Genomic DNA, 19,808 nt, shown 5'->3' on the forward strand with positions numbered 1-19,808 from the left:
CCCTGCAGATAAAGCTCTGTAGCTCCATAATTCTGCTTTTTGCTTGTCTTCAGGTCTAATGCTTGTTGGATTCTTATTGACATGATGCAGTTTGTAGAAGACTGTTCGTATTGGATTGCTTTTTCTGCTGGTTTGGTTTGTTTAGCTGACTTGACTCTCAGCAGCGTCAGATATGTAGCAAAATTAGCAGGAAAGGCAGTGTGGTACTGCGTGGTGCTGGAAATGGGAAAGAGTGGGAGAGCCCTTGTGTGAGTGGGTGGTTAAGACTCAGCTGTGCTACTGAAACAGGCTTGAGGAGGCAGTTACTGGCACTGTCCTGTTGGCAGAATAAATGTGCATTGAGCTGTTGCCTTAGCAAGGGACTTTTGTGCAGGAACAGCAATAAGGCCTGGCAGAGACTCGGGAGTTGTGGAGAATAGGTGCGGGGCTCTGAAGTATACGGACATGGTTAGGTGCAGTATCAATTATTACGGGTTAATTGCAGGAAAGCGATATGGCAGCCCAGGCCTCTTTCTCTATGTGCTTAGCAGCAGGGATTGTGATGAAAACTACTTTTGTCGTAGCTGTGTGAGAAAGGTCTCTTCCTCCAGCGGAGATAAAGTAAACACATGCAAAATGTGATTTGGTTGGTTTGGTGTTTTTTTTTTTTTTGTTTCAGTTCTCCCTAAATGTGACTTGCATGGGGCTTTTTTTCTTGTTTCGGTTCACATTGTTGATCTGGGCGTTAATTGTGTTGGCACATGTTGTTGTGTTTTCCCCCCTGTCACACTTCCCTTTCATCTGGTGGGTGTGTTAGTGATGCTGCCAGGTTAAGAACAGTGGAGAGGGAGGAGGATTTGAAATACTCCATGAAGGTGTCCGAAGGTAGTTACTCTATCAGTTTTGCTAGCTATGTGATCTAGAGAAGGCAGGTTCTTAAGGTAAACCCGGTCTCTCCCTGCGTTGCTCTTTATTCTTTGAAATTAAATGTAGAACTTTTTATTAAAACCGAATTACAGAGTTCAGTGCTGGAAAAGCTGGATGGGAGGCTCTCTTAGCTGCAGGGACTGAAAGAGAGGTGGGAAGCTGAGTGTGAACTGGAGGTTGGGCTAAAAGATCACTATTGCCTAGAAGCTTCAGGTTGTTAGAAGCATGGTTTGATCAAAAAGGAAAAATTAAAGCCTCTTTGGCTTGCTCTGTTCCTGACTTGACAGCTTGTTTATCCTGGAAATGAGTATGAAAACTGGCCCTTTGGCATACCTCCCTGTACAGCGAAAGGGAGCACTTGCTTTGCTTGCTGCTGAGCTCCTCTATGGCCATGGTGCAGATGCAGCTGGCTGACTAAACCTATCCTGGCTGCTAATCTGAAGATCAGGCATGGGGTAATTGCAATTGACATCTCTCACCTTATTCTTTTCTCTCTGTCCTTCTCGCTCAAAATATTCGTGTGGGTTAGCTGATCACTGTTTAAATTGTCAGCTGCTGACATGAGAAATACATACAAGGTACATAAAATGTAGTTATGGCCTAAACCAGTTAGAAATATTGACTGAGTCTTCTTGGGTGAGCAACAACCTTAAATAAAATCACTCTGAAATACAAGCAGAAGTCTACCTAGTTTAAATCTGTGGCCTGCAAGGATCCGGTTAGCCTGCAGTGTTCACGCAGAGCTTTCGCTTGCCACTTCCAGAGTCCATGGTGAACTAGGGCATTGTCAGATCTGGTGTATTCTCACTCCTTTCCTCAAGAACCTGGAGGATTGGTAAGAAAGGGGAGAAAAGGCGAGGAAGAGGCCTTTTAGTGCTTTCATCTGCCTTACTCTTAGTATTCTAAAGCAGCATTCTTTGAGGGGGCTGGAAAAGTACTGGTAAACCTTACTGTGGGTAGAGATCCTGTTAGGTCCTTCAGTGAGTGTGCTAATAATAGCTGTGATTTTTAGGCAGAGTGGAAGGAGGATGAGAAGCATGCTTTGTCACTATCCCTACCCTCCAAGTTTTTCCTTGTAGCTATGGAGAAACATCTTTCTTAGTAAGTTCATGATGTGCTTTCAGAAAAGCAATCCTTTTATATTTTTATATATATATAAAAACATGTATTTTTTTTGCTACTTACTAGGCTGTGTTAGGGTTTGTGCTGCTTCTGTCTTAGTCTCTGCTTATTGGTATTCTCTTGTGTGCATTTGCTGAAAATGGCTGAATTTGAGGGTTGACTTTTTTGCTGCACCTCTTCATTATAATGAAGTCTCCCTCTAGCTTTTCTGTCCCCTTAAATGGAGAATGCAAAATGCATAGCCATGGGAGAGCTGTGTGCTCCTGCACGCATGCAGACCATTCAACAGAGAAGCAGTGTAAAGCACTTAAGAGTAGTAGACAGGCCTGTTGTTTGATTAGTTATGATGCTTCATAGGTATCTAGGTCATCAGAATATCTTCTTTTTCCCTTTCCCTGGCAGAATTGTAGCTTCAGGTACTTCTCGCTTCTGCTCACAGTTTATGTAACAGTTCTAGATCTGTCCCTTAATGTCCCATTGCCCTGAAGGAACAGAGAGAGTTAAATGCATCTTCCCCCCTCCCCTACTCCTCTGTCAGTCTTATTGGATATCCAAACAAGTCTTTGGAACTTAGCTCATCAGTCCTATTTATAGCTGAAATATTCAAAACGTTTAATTATTTCTGGCCTTAAAATGAGCTACTTGGCAGTATTTGCTAGTCAGCAATAGGAAAGCAGTGATGCATTAATGTCTGTGACAGCCCCATAGCTTTCATGTGGGTCTTGATGAGTTTATTGTATGGAGTAGTACTCCTAGAGAAAGGGGAGGACAATTTTGTGACTTTAGTGATTTTTTTTTTTTTCCCCCCCAGTAGATGTGCCAGATTTTTTACCTTGTCCAAATAAGGTTTGAAGGTTAACCTATTTTTTTTTCTATGCTCTGTAACTCAGTTCTCACATGCCTACACTTTCCTCAGTTCACTACACCAAAACAAGAAACATTTAAACAGTTCGTCTCCTTTCTCTTTAAGGAAAATTTCCTAGGTGAAGCTTTGAGAGAATGCATTACATTTAAATGTGCAGCAGTTTCCTCATGATAACGTATTTTAAGCTTTTGATTCAAGCTGTGAACTCCCTCAGATCGTGGAGGTAGAACAAGATTTCAAGCCAGATGGTTTGAGGCTAGTGTAGCCCACTTCAGCTTGCTTTGCCATTCAGATGTGTGTAGGAACCTATTGTGCATCTGTATTGAACTATGAGGGTGAGACTTAGGATAGCTTTTGTATGGACGGAATTGTGTGGTGTCTGTGGAGCATAAGGAAAAAGTTCAGGGATGCTGAGAGCTGAAGTATTGGGGGTACTGGAAGCTTTGATTTAAAGTTGGGCTTCTAGCAAAGTTCAGGTTTCTGTACAAACAAGATATTAAGACTACCATCTTGAAGATATATGGAGTGAAGTCTTTTTAACTCTTTGGGATATAGCAAATGGAAGGACACTCCTATGTTACAGAGATTTTACAACGGTATGCTAATGAAAGTGACTTCTCTAGTCTTTGTTCATGATCCAAGTCTTAAGTCACTAAAAAGCAAATGGCATTTCATTTTATTTTAATGTTGTGCTGTATCTGTGCAGTTGTCTGTGTCCAACCCACTGTCCAGAGAAGCAATTACTAGTTGTCATTCAGTGCTTGTTAATCAAAAACGTATACTGTATCTAAAACCAGCTGAGTTTAGCAATTAACGTGAGCTTTTTTTTTAGTCATGAAAGAATGTGAATGATGTGTTTAATGAGCTCAAGCTGTAGTTGGGTTTAAATTTAAAGGTAACTATGTTGGTACTTTATTTCAATTAATGTGCAGGAACTTGCATTTGAAGCAGGCTGTCTCTTATTTTCATAGCACGCAGGTTGAGCTGGCTGTTCTCACTCCCATGTTCTTACACGGCAGGACAAATAGGTCATCAGCTGCTAGCTGTGTACTTGGGGGAAGCAGGAATTAGCTTTTCGCTTTACCTCATACTTTAAGAAATGGGTTATTTAGTTGAGTTTGTTCAGTTGAAATAATGTCTGTACATACACAAGAAGCTACTGTTCTCAAAATCTGGCTTAGCGTTTTAACAAACGGTGCTTGTTCTGGATACTTAGCTGATGAGTGTCATTAGTAGTCCTGCTGTAGTTGTTGCTGAATGGAGTGAAGAGCTTGTCGGGAAACTGGGTGGTAGTATCTTCTCTTGGCTCTATTTGCTTCCATTCAAGTCCGTCTGCTTCTGTGCCTTGCTGTACAGTATAACTTCTCTTGTATCTCCTAGCCTGTTTGACCTGGGTTAGGAAGTGATTATGCACAGTCAGAACTGTGCATTAGCTCACGTGCTCTAATTGAATGAATCGGGTTGGAAGAAGCCAAAATGGAGTTAGGGAGTGATTAGCCTCAGTAATAGGCCTGGATGGGTGGCAGATTTCAGGGACAAGTCCAGTCGATGATCTTTTTGCATCAGCTCCAGCCACAGTGGTAGATATGACTGTAGTCTGGAGTGTGTTAGGTCAGTAGCACAGAAGCTTCAAAGGTCAGATGAACATCCTGAAAAAATAAAAATATAGCTATGGCTTTCTGGGCCTGCAGCAATGTGCTGCAAGCTCTAGTGCCATATGCTTTGACAAATGAGAGCTTTTCTGTACGTACTATAAGCTTGAGGTCTGGTCTTTTGTGGACTTGGGGATTTCCAAGAGCATTAAGACCAACCCCGTGAGTGAGTTGGATGAATCTACCAGCCTGTCTTTAGTACTCTGGCAGGAGGCAGCGTTACCTGGCTGTCCTGCATGCAGTGCAAGGAGCCACCAGCCATTCCTCTGAAACAACCACTCCCTGAGCGTGGATGTGCTGGGTCTTTACCCCCATTACTGGGATGGAACTGGACTTCTGAAAGTGTTAAGAGACACTGTAAAAAAACTAACAATAAAAAAAACAAACAAAACAACAGAAGTCTGGTGCTTTGGCTGTCTCTGTAGCAGTAAAGAATGTGTTGTCATGGAGACATAGGGAGGCTGCCATGAGCTTTGCAAGTCCAAATTACTGTCCAGTTTGCTGGAAATGCTTCAGTGTAGGGATGGTCATTCTGTGAATGCCACCTTCTAAAGTTAGTCCTCATCCATTCCTATACTTGATTTGCTGGGACTATTGCAATAACCTAGAGCAGTTTGTGGTCCTTAGACTGGGCTTTAAGACAAATACACTTAAATTCTGAGTTTCAGGTAGTGCACTATGACCATGCTGGTGCAGGTGAGGAAAGGGAGGGGGTAGTAAGGAGTTCTGAATTTCATTAACTCCTGGCCTGACTAGACAGTGATATCAGCATGCTTATTTTATGAACTACTTACAGAACTTACAACAATGCTTCTGCAGCTTTTGCAGAAAACTGGACTGTGAAGTGTGACTTCTTGTCCTGACCATTGTTTTGAGAGACTTCTCTGAAAGTAGTTTTTGGAAGCGGAATGTGATCCTTCCCAGGATGCTGAAGCCTTTTAGAAAGGCTTCCAAAGTACTCCAGTGCTGCCCAAGATGGTGGCTACCCAGAGTAACAGGGTAAGCAGCCAGAAGGTAGTATAGAGGACCAAAAAGGTGGCGACATCTGCCTAGGAGCATGTGACAAGTTAGCATACGCTGATTATGCTGCTGGGACGAGCAGTAACACTTGTTCTACAGTTAACATGCTTAACTTACTCAATGTCTGTCCTGCTAATTGCTAACTAGTTCAGAATCTCTTGAAGGGAAGGGTGTGCTCTAACTCAAGCGTGAAGTTATCAAACCAGCTCTTCTGGATGGATCAAGTTTCATTCACAGCTGTCAACACTATAGTTCTCCACCCTCTGAAGTGCTTGATTCATGTCAATGGTGATCTTTTCTGTAGGTGGGTTGGCAGCTTTCAGATACATTAGACTGGCTAGTCAAAAAAACCCAACCCCAAAAAACCAACTCGACCCAAAACAAACAAAAGAGCCAACTTGATACTCTGGACTTGACTTTGCAATTTCTGCTGGTAAGTGAAATCTAATAGGAATTGAATATGGCCTAAGATGAATCTTCTTTCCTGTCCCCTCTGAGCTAAGTGAGCTCCGGGGGTGCAGAATTAATAGCATTAATATTGTTGTTAATCGTACAAGCTTTTAACAGGCATATTGTGTGTAAGCTCTTGATAGTACTATCTACTTGTGATAGGGAGAATCTGCTTGTTTAGAAACAACTAGTGATAAAAGACCACTGTACATGTTTGTTCGGAAAGCTTCTTGGCTTGAAGAGGCCAGGTGGCTATGCTCTGTGCTGGTGGAAGGGTGTTGCTACAGCTCGTGCTTTGAGGTCTGTTAAAGTTTTGATGACTTCCAGGTAGGAAAGGATGGTTAATGTCAGGCTCCAGGTGAATGAAGAGAAGTTGTGGATGTTGCTTCAGACTACGTTACAGTCTGCCTTAGTTTACAAAACTGATACCTGACTGCAGCTGAAGTGAAGTATGTGTTTAAATAAAAGAATATGAGGCTGTTTTAAGTAATCAAGTTAAACTTGTTGTCTGGGGAATAGGTAGAAGCAGAGGCTTTGATACATTGTGTGGATATCTGTTTGCTAAAACAGGGACAACTCGTCTTGGACCTGTCTAATCTTAACGTATTTGTCAATAGAATTATTCCCTTTATGTTTCCAGGCTGTGACACTGAAGGCTTTCTTTCTGACTGTCAAAATCTTCATACCTCACCTGGGCTATTTTCTGGCGTACAAAGGATGCTATCTGTATGGGACAAAAGCTGTTTTGTAAGCTTTTTCAAAAAAAGAGGGCTTGTTTAATTTCTGGGAATACAAAAGCTTTAAGCTTTAAGCGAGAGGTTTTTTTTTCCTTCTGAAGTGGTGACCAATATTCTATCAATGTAGTTTGTATAGTTTAGTATCCTGTTGACAGCTTTTTTTCTTAAAGTTACTCCTTCCAGTTGTCAGGCTGCTGGTGCAATTGAATTTTTTGTCTGGCTTTGTCAACCAGTTTGAGTTAGAGTGGTGCTAGGGCCTGTTCTGCACACCCACTTGGTTAGTGTTGGAGTTTAGTTCTAGCTGCTTAGGATTTAAGCATTCAAGTTACTTCATTTTCAAACCAAGTACTACGCTAGCTTAATCCCTGCAGAGCAATTTTTTTTTATTAAGATTTAGTTCCACTGGCTTTTGAGGCAGCACACATTCAACGCTTAGAAATGAAAATGTCCCCTCTGATTTGCAGTGAAGTGAAATGTTGTTAGAATTAGCTAAAGAGACAGCCGCTGGAAAAATTCCAGGGTCACCATGTTACCAGTTTTTCAAGTTCATGATAATAACTCAAATGTCTCATTACATCCACAGAACAGAGTGCATTGGGGCCCTGTTCATAAGTCTTTTGATGAGGATGGTATCTAGGATGCAAAGTCTGGCAGAAATGACTTGGCAGGTCCTGTGTGTATTGGCAGGGTCTGCCATGAACAAATTAAACTGTGATGCATCCCACGGTGCTTCATGACACATCCCTGCAAGAGAACACTGCTTCTGGGCTGCTTCCACAGGAAGCATGGGGGCCATGTAACATACCTGCATGCAATGCATCAAGTAACTGGAGATGGCCACTTCTTGGTCTTCATTAAAGCAGTGCTTGGAAATGCAAGCATGACTAGCAGTCCAAAGTACTTAAATTCATACGGTGATTTTTCCACATAAGTAACTGCTAGGAAGGTGCCTCAGTCAGGTTTGTGCACAGGGAGTTCTGATAGGATATGGCAAAATGTAAATCTGGAGTTTTACAGATTTACAATCTGTAAATTGTAAAATTTGGAGGCAATTGGAGGCAATTCTGTAAGCACAAAACTGCTTCCAGATGCTTGATAGGAAAGGTTAAATCAGGCCAGTGGTAGAGTTAATTTCTGCTGTGGGACAAACTTCAGTGTTGTGGTACTTGAACGTCTTGGACAGGTCACTTGTTCGGTTTGTTTAGGCCTCTAACCCCGTAATTCCCGAGTTCTGGAAGTCAGGAAAATAGGATATTGGTACTATTGTGCTGTATGTCTGAAGGACTGTGTTACCTTAATTTATCTTCATTAATAGCTTAAATCTCATCTGAGTTATAGTTCTTTCAGCTGTTGGTTGATCCTGAAAGGGTATTGATTCTGAAATGGTGTATAAAATATCTTTTTAACTCTTTTTGAAAGAGTTGGTACTTAACTGTTATTAAATCTTGCTGCTTAATGTCATAGGAAGAGAATGAAGCCAGAAACTGCCACAATGGGTTTTTTGTTTTTCTTATCCCAGAAGCGTTAGGCCTTGCACATGGTCTGGAGTTTATCCTCTTGCAAGCAGTGAATAGGCACTCTGAATTCTGTGCTGTATTGAGAATTGAAACAGGTGTAATATGGTGGAATTAGAGAGGAATTTACTCGTCTGCTGAAGTATGTAATCCTGGGGTTATATACTAGCTCAGTGGTCTTGCTTACGCATGTTGGTAAGCAAAACTGACAGAAAACATTGATATTCCCCCCACCCCGTAATAGTTTAAGAAGGTGGTGATCTAAAAATGGCCTTTTGGAGTCCTTTTTGGAGCTTATTTTAAACTAATTAATTTATTCCAGGTAAGAGAGAAAATGCCCTTGATTTTTAATGGAAGTTATACTTAAGAAGCCTTTAAAAGGGATTTTGATGCAGAAAACCAGTTTTCTTTTGTGATTTGTTAAAACAGAGAATGCTGAAGAACTGAAATGTAGACTATACACAAAGCTGATGAAAACGGACAGGGAACTGCTGTTGATCTCGCTGTCTGCACGTGTGCACTCCCAAGAACATCACCCTTGCTGCTGGGAATGAAAGCCCAGCTCAAGGCTTCACTTCAGATAAATGTCTGGTGCCCTAAGCTCTGACTTACTAATGTATCGTAACCTGTCAATTTGCAGGTAAGCATTATGAGGAAGAGGAGGAGGAGGATGCCCTACCTGACTCAGATGCCCTGCCAGACTCGGATGACGAGGTGGATTTGGATAAGCCACGCCCCATACAGATTGTTCTTGCTCATGAAGATGACCATAACTTTGAATTAGATGAAGAAGCATTGGAAAAAATTTTGCTTCAGGAACACATCAAAGATCTTAACATAGTAGTTGTGTCTGTAGCAGGAGCTTTCCGCAAAGGAAAATCTTTTCTGCTGGACTTCATGCTTAGATACATGTATAACAGGGTGAGTAATTTGGATTTTTCCTGAAGGAGATAAATAGCTTGGTGTTTTAGTCATTTATCTTTGTATTTTTGACTTGAGCACAAATATGGCAGATCAAATTTTTCTTACTTATTTAGGTGGTGGGGAAGCCGGCTGCTTTGTTTCTACTCTGTGAAGTGTATTTAAGTGTCAGTCTTCCAATATAAATTTTCCTGCAGTTATCAAGGCAACTTATTGGTGTACCAATGTAAGTGGGCATGAGAAGAGCTTGAATGAGGGAACTGAGCTTTGGGGAAGGGTTCATTCAGGTGGTGGCTTGGAGGAATCTTCCTTTGACTTGATCTTCCGAAATCATTTTGTGGAACTAGCTTACCTGTTGCTGCAAAAAGAAGAGTCTTCCCAGGTAGCTATTAGAGAACTGAATCTGCTTAAATCTACGGTATGGCAAAAGGGAATAAGTTTCCTGTTTGCTGCTTGGAATGTGTCTCTGAACATAATCCAAGAACTCTTTAAATCCTTTTAAGTCCTTGGTTAATGAATGCCTGATCTGAAATTTAATTTCTCTTCTTAGTTTTTAGCTTTTGGCTGGTGTTGTCTTGTGTCTGCTATGCTTTGAACTCTTGTCTGCTATGGAGAAGGTGGGGTAGGGCCTCCTGTGAAACATACACATCTGCCTATCACAGGTTGTGGTGTGTTTCTTTTAATCTGCATAGTCAATATTGACAATTCAGTGTTTTGTTGCTTTTTGAATGTCTTAAAAAAAAAAAAAAAACAAAAAACCAAAAACAAAAATAACCCCCTGAAACTAACCAATCAACCAAAAAAACCCACCAAACTCAGGGAAAAAAACCAACCCAGAATGGATTCCTTTTTTTGTCACTGTTCTTTGGAATTTGTGGTAGCAGAAACTAACCATGACTGCATCTATATTACCTTTGTGCTAGTTGGCTTGAGGAGAAATCGAGATGAAACCTGCAGTTACAGGAAATATGGGAATATTGCAAAGAAGCTGCTGGTAGTCGGCAGATGAAGACTTCCTTTCTCTCGCTCCCTGTAGTGCCTGCTATTGAATTCCTCTCACTGATTTGCCAAGAGCTCTGTAAGAAAGACACTGAGGATACAGTAGGAGGAATACAGAGTAGCAAGCTGGTCCTCCTGACTACTTAATACTCTTTTAACCTAGGGGCGAATAAATGTTTCATTGATATATGTTCTAGGGGGTGGAATTGTGTGTATATAAAACCTCTGGTGTCCTGTTCATATTAAAAGCAAAACAAAATAAAAAAAACCCAACCCAAACTCCCAAGAAGTGTAGCAATCTGAGCTAGATGGTGGCTGGGGAGAGGTAGTGCTAGTTCCTTCTAAAAATAGAACCAATTTTAAGCAAATAATCTAACTTTCAGATTGTGAAATAAAACAAAAGTTCATAAAGCAAAATGGATTGAAACACTGTTTCAGCCCTGTGTAATATTAAGGCTCTCTGTTCCCTTTATTGTGCAATCACTTTTTTCAGTTTTCTGTAGGTGTCCTTCAAAATGCCGTTTGTTTCACTTAACTTGAAGATGAAGGCAAACTAGATGAAGGCCATCTACTGTAACAACTGGCTCTTACCCAAAGCAGTGAGGTGCTGCTTCTGGCCAGACATTTGCATTCTGAAGCTGTAATGCTTGCAAGCCTGTAGCTGAGCTGATCCAACTCAATGATGCATCAGAAGATGCTGCACTTTGCTGAATTGTTTTTCTGCCAGCTCAGAGATGTAAACTGGCTTAGGGAAAGAGTTTGACAAACATCAGACCTGCTGCAAACTGATTGATGGGAGTTAGGTATGAGAGAAGATAGGTGCAGCACCTCTTCTTTTGAGCACTGCTGAACTGTATCAAGTCAAATGGTATCCTCTATGCTTATGCAAATTCCAGTACAGGAGGGGAGGCCTTGGTATAGTTTTATAGTAGTACTCCTTCGTCTGATCACTCCATCTTCAGTCAGGCTTAATTGCAAGTCTGTATTTTCTGTGAACTAAATGTTGGATCCTGCACAAAGTACTAAAGCATCTACACTCAGTTGTACACTAATGAAGTGATTTTGGGATGTCCTCCCCTGTGGATATTAACATGTGTGATGAAAAACTTGCCAGGATATTTCAGAATCCCATTTTCTTGTCTTTAAACCAAGAGCTGGAGGTCATGTGAAAAGTTACCATTCTAGAAGTCTCACTTGTGCCAGCTGAAGTCACAGGTAGGATTTTGGCATGGCTGAGATCGGTCACTAGCTTCAGGGAGGTGGGCGTCTCATCTCAGGCACTGCTACTCTGTGTGATGATTGCTCATTTGAAATGGAACAGAATAGTGCACCATGAAACAGTGGCAGTTGTGTACTTGGCAAGCTGCTGCAAGGATCCTGTGATCTTTCTTGCAGTTTTAGCCTTATTAAGAGCTGGGTGTAGTGACACCAGTAAACTTGGATTTAAAAGCTTTTTTTTTTTTACAGGGGTATGATCTTCTTAGCTTGTATTAATTGGCATGGTGCACTGTGTACTAGTGGCACAATGCAAATAAAGCTGCATTGGTCCTTTCCTTAGTGTGGAATATATGTAGAGAGGTTATCTTTTAGGTGACTGATAAAAAATTGTAGTGCAACTTCTAGCTTGGATTTCATGTGGGAACAAAGTCTTTTTTTCCTCCTCCCATTTCCTGAATATCTTTTAAGCCAACTTGATGGATGGAGACTGTTAAAATACTGACTTTTAACTAAGAAAAGACGGAGGTAACAAGCTAGGAGTGCATCAAACTGATGTAAAGTTAAGTCAGAGACAGGCTTAAGTGCATCATCCACAAGGTGAGGCAGCTTCAGCTTAAGTTGTGCCTGCTAAGACACCAAAGTCTCCTGTGACACCAATCACGTATGAAATTAAATGTGGTCATGTCTAGTGCTCATTGAGGGACTCGTCAAAAGATTGGTGTAGTTTTGGTCTGAATTGCAACAAATATGGATAATTTCTGGACCAAACTGGGAAAAAGTGTCCTTGTATAAATGAAAAATTTAATGTATTTTTGAATAACGTAACAGATTATTTTGAAAAAGTGAAAACCTACAGTCCATTGACATATGCCTGCGAAACAGGATTCAGCATTGCAAAACTGTATCCTGGAGTGTACTAGAGGCCAAAGCAGGCCTGGAGCTTTGATTTCTAGAGTGGTCAGTGGATGCAAAAGCGTCTTCTGGGATAAAAAAACTCCAGGGGAAAGCTGTTCAAACTTTGCTTAGTCTGTCTGGTAGAGGTGTATGAGCATAACAAAACAAAAAAACAAATTAAAAAAAAAAAGGGGGGGGGGAACCCCAAACAACCTACCTGTAAAGAGCTGTGGTTCTCTCTGCTTGGATACCTGTGTTCATTTTCTGAATTTTTATCTACACATCTCTTACTTTTGCTGTGTCTGATCCAAATAGCAGAGCTGAATGGTATGCCCTTAGCATTTGGAAGAATGCTGGTACAGAACTGCTTGATTGCCATTCCCTCTTAGTATGGGTTTGCTCTGCATGCTGCTAGGCGTGAGGAATGTCTGCAGGTTTTTTCCCCATCCCCCTTTAGAAATAAGCAGTTCCACTTATTTGTAGTAAGTATTTCTATTCTGTACAGCCCCTGGGTGCTCATGCTCTTTTCTGAGATGTGAAGATATTTGTCTTGAGCTCTTTTCTGAAGACTGCCAGTGCAGAGTCAGCGAGGTAGAGACCATAGCCTAGTGAATTGAGCAGTCTCTCCTTTGACCTTCTCAAAGAGCACACTTTCCTGGCTGGTGATCTTCTCTGGGCAGTCAGAGGCATATTAATTAAATGTGTCTTCCTGTTCTGCCAGCATGCTGTGTTCCAACCTGTGTAATAAAGGTTTTTCTCTAAGCCTTGTCATCAGTTAATCTGTTGTCTGCCTACCACTTCTCTCTTGTAAGATTTCAGTGTATATAAACCTATCACAGTGAAACTTCCTCAGGGCACCTGTTTGTGCTCCTTACTTGCCCAGTACATAAACTACATTTCTGGGTTAAATGCGCTCATATAATGGCTGCATTCTTCTGCATGAGCAGAAGGCTCCATGTGTTGCCTGTCCTTGAGGACCAAAGACCTTGTTACAGTACCATCAACCAGAAATGTTAGCTGCAAACTGTACTTGACTCTCTGGTAGACTTTACCAAAGTGGGCATCATGCCTGAAAAATTTTAATATGGATGGGTTGATTGCCATGTATCAAACTCTCAATGTGACCTTTTCACTTGAATCCTAATCACTTATAAAATACTTTTTCCTAACTGTGACAAGTGTAGACTGTAGATCTTCTGGTTCTTTCCTGTTCTTTTTGGCTTCTGCAAGCTGGCATTGGGAGTCTTGTGCTGGCCTCTGTTAGTGCAGGGGCTTAGATGCTTAGCTGGTTTCAGCGGTTGACTTGTCTGTGAGGAGGAGAAAGGGAGAAGATTAAGACAAGGTCAGGTTTTCTTTTTTTCTTTTTTTTTTTTTTTTGGTTCCTGTCAGAGGTTTAGCTGTTCCTGTAGTTAAAATACATGCTACTTACAGCTGTGTTTGAGTTGAGTTCTCTCAACTGTGCAAGAAGTGCATGAGTGCGAAGTGGAATCAATGGACAAAACTAAGCTGTTCTCATATAGCCCTCAGTGCTTGAGACTTGAAAGCTGTGCACATATACTCTTCAGTGGCTGAAGAGTTGTGCAGTCACTGAAATACAGTAGAAACGAAACAACGTTTCTTTGTGGATGATCCTTGAAACACAGCAGAGTAGCATTTTGGTTTAATATTTTGTGTATGTTGTCAATTAGCTCTGAGGGAAATGAGTGTGGAAGTCTGCAAAAACATAGCATGTTAAAAAAAAAATCTCCTCCTTGGCTTTAAATGAGTTTCTCCTTTTGTTTTGCAGACTTCCCCTTGCTGGATAGGTGGAAACACTGAGCCATTAACAGGGTTTACATGGAGAGGTGGATGTGAACGGGAGACCACTGGTATTCAGATTTGGAGTGAAGTGTTTGTAATTGATAAACCCAATGGAACGAAGGTAAGTGCTTGACTTCAACAGGTGTGTGTAAGGATTTTTGCCTCTGTGTGCATACCTTTAATGTGATGGGTTTCATGGAGGCAGTTCAAACATCAGTTGCTTTCCTTTGCATTCAGTAGCTGCATAACATATTTGGAAACCTTGTGTCAGTGCAAGTATGAATTTCTCTGCTGGGTTGTAAGATTCAATCTCCAACAATAGTCTTATTCTGAGAGTACTTTGTTTTGGCAAAGTGTGCTGTGTCCAGGCTGATGGGTGGGTTATCGTGTGGATGTTGCAAAACTGTAATGGCTATAAATACCATATATAGACAAATGATAAGAACAGCTCTGTAACAAACACGTTTTTTTTGAGAGGTCAGAATGTGTTCTAGCTTGTAGCTGTGTTCTAGTGAAACACAATGGATGGATATAAGTACTGGGAACAGCTTCAGTGTCTGGAAGTTGATCCTTCTATATAGCTTAACAGGTAGGCTGTTAAAAAAAAAAAAAAGGGCTAAGTCTAACAGTGGCATAAAAGGCACAAACTCTATTCTAATAAAAGCTGATGCGTTGTTTTTTAACCCTTAAGTCACTTTAACTGCAAGGTTTGGCTGTAGGTGTTTATCTTCATGCTGAAACAAAGTGTTAATGTTGTTAATAATTATTTACTCCACAATACTGGTGGTGTATCTTGAGCTGTTAATGTTCTCCTGAACCATAAGCTCTTGGTTATTTAGCTTTCATACCTTTTGCATTTGCAAAGGAAACATCTGATGGCAAATTAATATGGGATACCAATCTTACATAGTGACTTAAGGGCATGCAGGAATTTTTATCAAATTTCATAGCTAACCAAACAATTCTCTGGCTAAAAAACAGTTAAGTTGTGAGGATCTGTTTGTGTTCTGGGGACAAATCACTCACTTGTTCTTGCTTATCAGTCATCTCTAACTGAAAGAGAAAGGAATTGTAGTAGATCCCAAAGATGGGAATTGGACAGATGAGCTTTTATCATTAAGATCACTTCATTCCTTGTCATTCCGGCAGACGGTATCAATTATCTTGTTTTCTTCTGAAAATTATTATTGTAAGATAGATGTATTTTTAAAAGTAACCATTTCACTCTTACTCTAATGAACCGTGCAGGATTGTCAGCTGAGACTGAAGTTCTTCCAGTGAATAAGAGCTGTCTGTTACTCTGCACTATACCCCCACTGGGCTGAGGGAGGCTATTTCTGTGGGAGAGGGTAACTAGTGTAGCAGGGCCAAGGACTTCAGGCGGATGATACGGCCCTCGAGTTTTTGCTTACTCAGCCGTAGGTGTGTATAGGCATGCGTGCAGAGAGTTGGCTGAGGTTTAAGAAGTAGATACAGGGGCAGAGAGTTGCTCTACTTGAAATAGAATTTATCCCAATGGCCTGGAGTTTGAAAGTGTTAACAACTTGGTTAACTATTGCTGCTCTTTAAAACTCTAGGTTGCTGTACTACTCATGGATACCCAAGGTGCCTTTGATAGCCAATCAACTATCAAAGACTGTGCAACGGTTTTTGCTCTGAGTACCATGACGAGTTCTGTCCAGGTGAGAATACTTGTGCTGGCAAATAATGGCAGCTATAGGAACCCTCTGTCCTGAACATGCAAAGAATATTTCTCTAGCCGTGCTTTGAAAGTTCACCTGCGTGTCTTCCTCCAACTATCATTTAAGCTTTCATACTTAATGTATTTTTTTCAGTGTAGTATACCACATAAGTTTCTCTGTGGAATCAAGGTTATCTAAGGCCCAGCTGAGTTAAATTGCTGACTGGAACTGGGAAATCACCAAAAAAGGTGTCAAAGTAGTAACCGCTTCTGTACGGATGTGTTACAGAATCTTTTTTAAGACTTTAGATACAGTTTGGGGTGAAATTTCATTGTGATCAGCTAAACTTACAATTGCTGCTATTGTTAAACTTTTGACAGTTCTCCTGCGCTACACACAAAACTACTTTTAAGCTTGTGCCTTAAATGTGCCAAAAGTGAGCAGGTTTTTGAGGGATGACAAATGACCTTCTTCAGACATACTACAACATGAAAGTAACAGGAGTATGTAGAGCACTACTTCTGCCCTGTGGGGTTTTTTTTTTGGTGGGTTTGCTTGTTTGACTTCTTTGTTTTGTTCCCATGGTTAGAATAAGTTGTGGATTATTGATACATCTTTGAGTTTACTGCTGCTCAGTATTTGTGCTATTGAAACAGTCATGAGCTCCCTGGATAAAATCAGATTTATCTAGGAAGATTTGAAAGCAAAAAAGCCCTGGTGAACTAACTAACTACTCAGTCTTTTTTTTTGTGTCGGAGATGAAGCTGTTGGATTGCTGAATCCTAGAACATTTGGACTTGAGTATGACAAACAGGTATACCCTTCTCAGTCCTCCTGTCTCACACCTATGTGGTGACTTGAAGCGTTCAGCAGTCTTCTCTGATGCCTTTATGGCTTGCTTCCTTGGAAAGAAGCTCTTCGCAGAAGGATTGGGGTAGTTGGCAGTGGTTTTGTCCCTAGCACTTTGTATAAGGAAGTGACTTTTGTTTGAGATGTGTTCTATGACACCTTTCTAGTTGGTGACTTTACAGGTAGTGAGGCTTTTCTGAAGGGAGTAAAAATACTCAAGATATCTAAAAGAGACTACGTGAATGTAAAAAGAATGTAATTCTTTTACTGTCTCTTGCAGGTATACAACTTGTCCCAGAATATTCAGGAAGATGACCTTCAGCATTTGCAGGTAAGAATATGCTGAATTTATTATGCTGAATTTATATTAAGCTGCTTCTGAAGTGATAGTCTTGACATTGTTCTTGAATGTTCTTACTACTGCTGTAATTGTGATTTGGGATCTGCCTGCTGCTTCATGTGAAACACTGAAGCTGACCTGATGCTAAAACTAGTACTACCTATAGCAACATTATTTGCATCAACTCCACAGTGCTGTGATGCTGTTGCTGTGCCAAAATAGTACGGGCTTCTAATCTGGCTAAATCTCATCTTTTTAAACTCTGTTCTCTATATGGTAAGTTCTGAAATTCCCAAAAGGATGAGAAAGGAAATGATTTATGGAAGTACTTAATGAGAAAATTACGATGTTTCTCCTTTTTCTGTGAAATAGGAAAATGGATGGTATTTCATATTCACTTTCTAAAGAAACATGGGAGCTTAGGTTAGGGCAGAAAGAGTATCTTCTACCTAGAAGCCTTCTCTAGTTTTTTCAACTGAGAAACTTCTACAGAGTTTTATTTCTGCTTAGAAATAAAAGCAGGAAGGACTTGCCCTCTCCTTACTGTGGGGTTTTCATCCTCTAACGGAACATTGTGGTCAAAGGCCACTGAATTCTGGCTTCATGTGAATGGTGCAAGAGCCTTATCTGATTAACTTAAAACCTGTAGCTTTAAAGGCTAGCTTGTGTATTAACAAATGCCAGCCTGTGCTCAGGCCATGACCTTGTCACGGCTTAAAACTGTTTTATGTGTCTTCTGATTGAAAGGACTTCTGTCTTGGTCAGTGCTGCAAAAGACTGGCTGCCAATACTGGAAGTAGAAGAGCACTAACTAAACATAGTCTTGTGATGCTGTTCTCAGTTAACAGAGTTGTATCACTGGGCCAAGCCCCCTCCCCTCCAAAAAAAAAAAAACCACCAACCAAGCACTGCAAACAAAAAAAGCCGTAACTAATTATATGAAATCCGAGCTTTCCTCATGACTTTGGTCTTTTGACAGCCTCAGTGCAATCTGAATAGAGCAGTCCCCTTCTGGATACTGGAGGGGGAGATTTGAGGGAAGAGAAGGGTGATAAATAGAAGCGGTGGGTGGGGGATACCCATGCATTTAATGTTGGGGCAGGGAATCATGGATGGAGGGAAGGAAGTTCTGAGTTTCTGTTATAATAGGAATTTCTGTTATTCTGAAATACTGTTAGTCTCTGGTTACCTTTTCCATGTAGCAGGGGAGTGAATGGGATAGGGAATTAGGGTCAAAGTAGTCAGTCTCATCTGTGTGCTTGACCACTTCAAAGGTTCTTTTGCTCAGGGTGACAAGGGCTTGGAAGTTAATTTGTGTTAAAATAGTCTTGTAAGTTCTCGGATGCTCGTGTGATCAACAGAGGGGGAACTCTTCTTTCGGCCGTGAAATTTATCAGTGCTGTTTCAGGAGTTAGTTTTAATGCAGAACAATTGTCTGATATTAAAGGATACCAGTGCGTTTCCTTCATCTTGACTTCCAAGATCTGTAAGGGGGCTAGCATGGATCAACACATGATGTTATTGAACTCTGCTGAAATAGCCAGCATAGTCCATAATTCATGTTCCTGTGGGTCATCTCTCATACTCAGTCCAGTGAAGAATGCTGGTGTTCAAGATGGTGAAAACAATGTGAGGAAGACAGCTGACACTTGCCTTCACACTGGAAGGAAGAACAATTATCAGTTAAGGTCACAGGCTGAAGTAGAGATCTGGGAAGCTGCTGAACTTGGCTTGTATTTAAATGTCTAATACATTGGCTCTAGCCAAGTTCCTTGAGATTTTCAGGAATAAATCTTTTGTGGGAAGTAAGGGGCAAATGTTAGAGAGGCTTGCCTCCTTAGCCTAGGAAATGAGTGTTGGAAACTGGCTTGCTAAGAGATGCAGCCAGCTTTCCTCTGAGAATAGCCCACAGGCTACCCGGTTAGAGCTGTGGTGCGTTGACAGTTACGGAATGGCATTGTGAAACCAATGGAAATCATATCTTCTTCCTGAATTTTACTGAGGATTGGGGTACTTCTTGAGGTGTATTGGCCATTCTCAACCCATAATAGGATTTAAGATAGAATGCTTTATTTTCTAGTGACATAATAAAATATTTTACAGTAGAAAAATGTGGTTTATATTTGGCACTCTTACACTCTTTTTTTTCTATCAGTTGTTTACAGAATATGGAAGACTAGCTATGGAAGAAATTTACCAAAAACCGTTTCAGGTAACCATATATGTTAAATGGGTCTTAAGCAATTGAATGTGTAGAAAATGAGCTCAGGATAATTTATCAAGAGAAATGAGTTGGGCTGAAGCTAGCTTGTTCTTTACAAGACTGATTTTCCTTCCCTGTCACTATATTTCTTGGCAAAAACACAATGGAAAAATGCTAAAGAGGATCATGTTTGGGCAAGTGTAGCTTCGTGCCTGAGTTATAAGGCATAGAAGGAATGAAAGTGTCAAGTGATGTGGAGACGTTAAGGAGAAAAGCTTCATGCTGCCTTCTTACTCATTACTCTGAGATACAGTTGTTCTTTGGTGGTACATGGTTCTGAGCGAAGGTCATGTAGCCTCTAAGAAATAGCATTGAGGAGGCCCATGTTGTGTTTCATTTACTTGAAGCGTTACTGGATTCATCATTAAAAGTCTCAAAACTCCTAGCATCTCTTGACCGTTTGCTAGGCCAGAGAAGGTTTTGAGGCTTCTTCTGTTTAGTGGAGGCAAAGACTGAGATCTCCTTCATCCTGAAGTATTCTCCTTAACCTATAAGGGTACTAGTCGACTGTTGTTAGTGGCAAGTTTTAAGACTCTTATGTCTCTAGAATATTCAGCCTGCAAATGTGAATTCCCG

The 19,808-nt window shown here is 40.9% G+C and overlaps 1 protein-coding gene across 5 annotated transcripts in view; it reads left to right on the plus strand.

Moving 5' to 3' along the window:
• The window catches only part of ATL2 (atlastin GTPase 2), a 41,392-nt gene that overhangs the window by 10,672 nt on the left and 10,912 nt on the right, over window positions 1-19,808 (plus strand). For all 5 annotated transcript variants that reach the window (XM_063328294.1, XM_063328295.1, XM_063328296.1 and 2 more), the window contains 5 exons: window positions 8,907-9,187; window positions 14,085-14,219; window positions 15,676-15,780; window positions 16,910-16,960; window positions 19,125-19,181. In XM_063328294.1, coding sequence (XP_063184364.1) covers window positions 8,907-9,187; window positions 14,085-14,219; window positions 15,676-15,780; window positions 16,910-16,960; window positions 19,125-19,181 — 629 coding nt within the window. The remainder of the gene's footprint in view (window positions 1-8,906; window positions 9,188-14,084; window positions 14,220-15,675; window positions 15,781-16,909; window positions 16,961-19,124; window positions 19,182-19,808) is intronic.

This window comes from Chroicocephalus ridibundus, chromosome 3, assembly GCF_963924245.1.
Source record: "Chroicocephalus ridibundus chromosome 3, bChrRid1.1, whole genome shotgun sequence".
Lineage (NCBI taxonomy): Eukaryota > Metazoa > Chordata > Aves > Charadriiformes > Laridae > Chroicocephalus > Chroicocephalus ridibundus.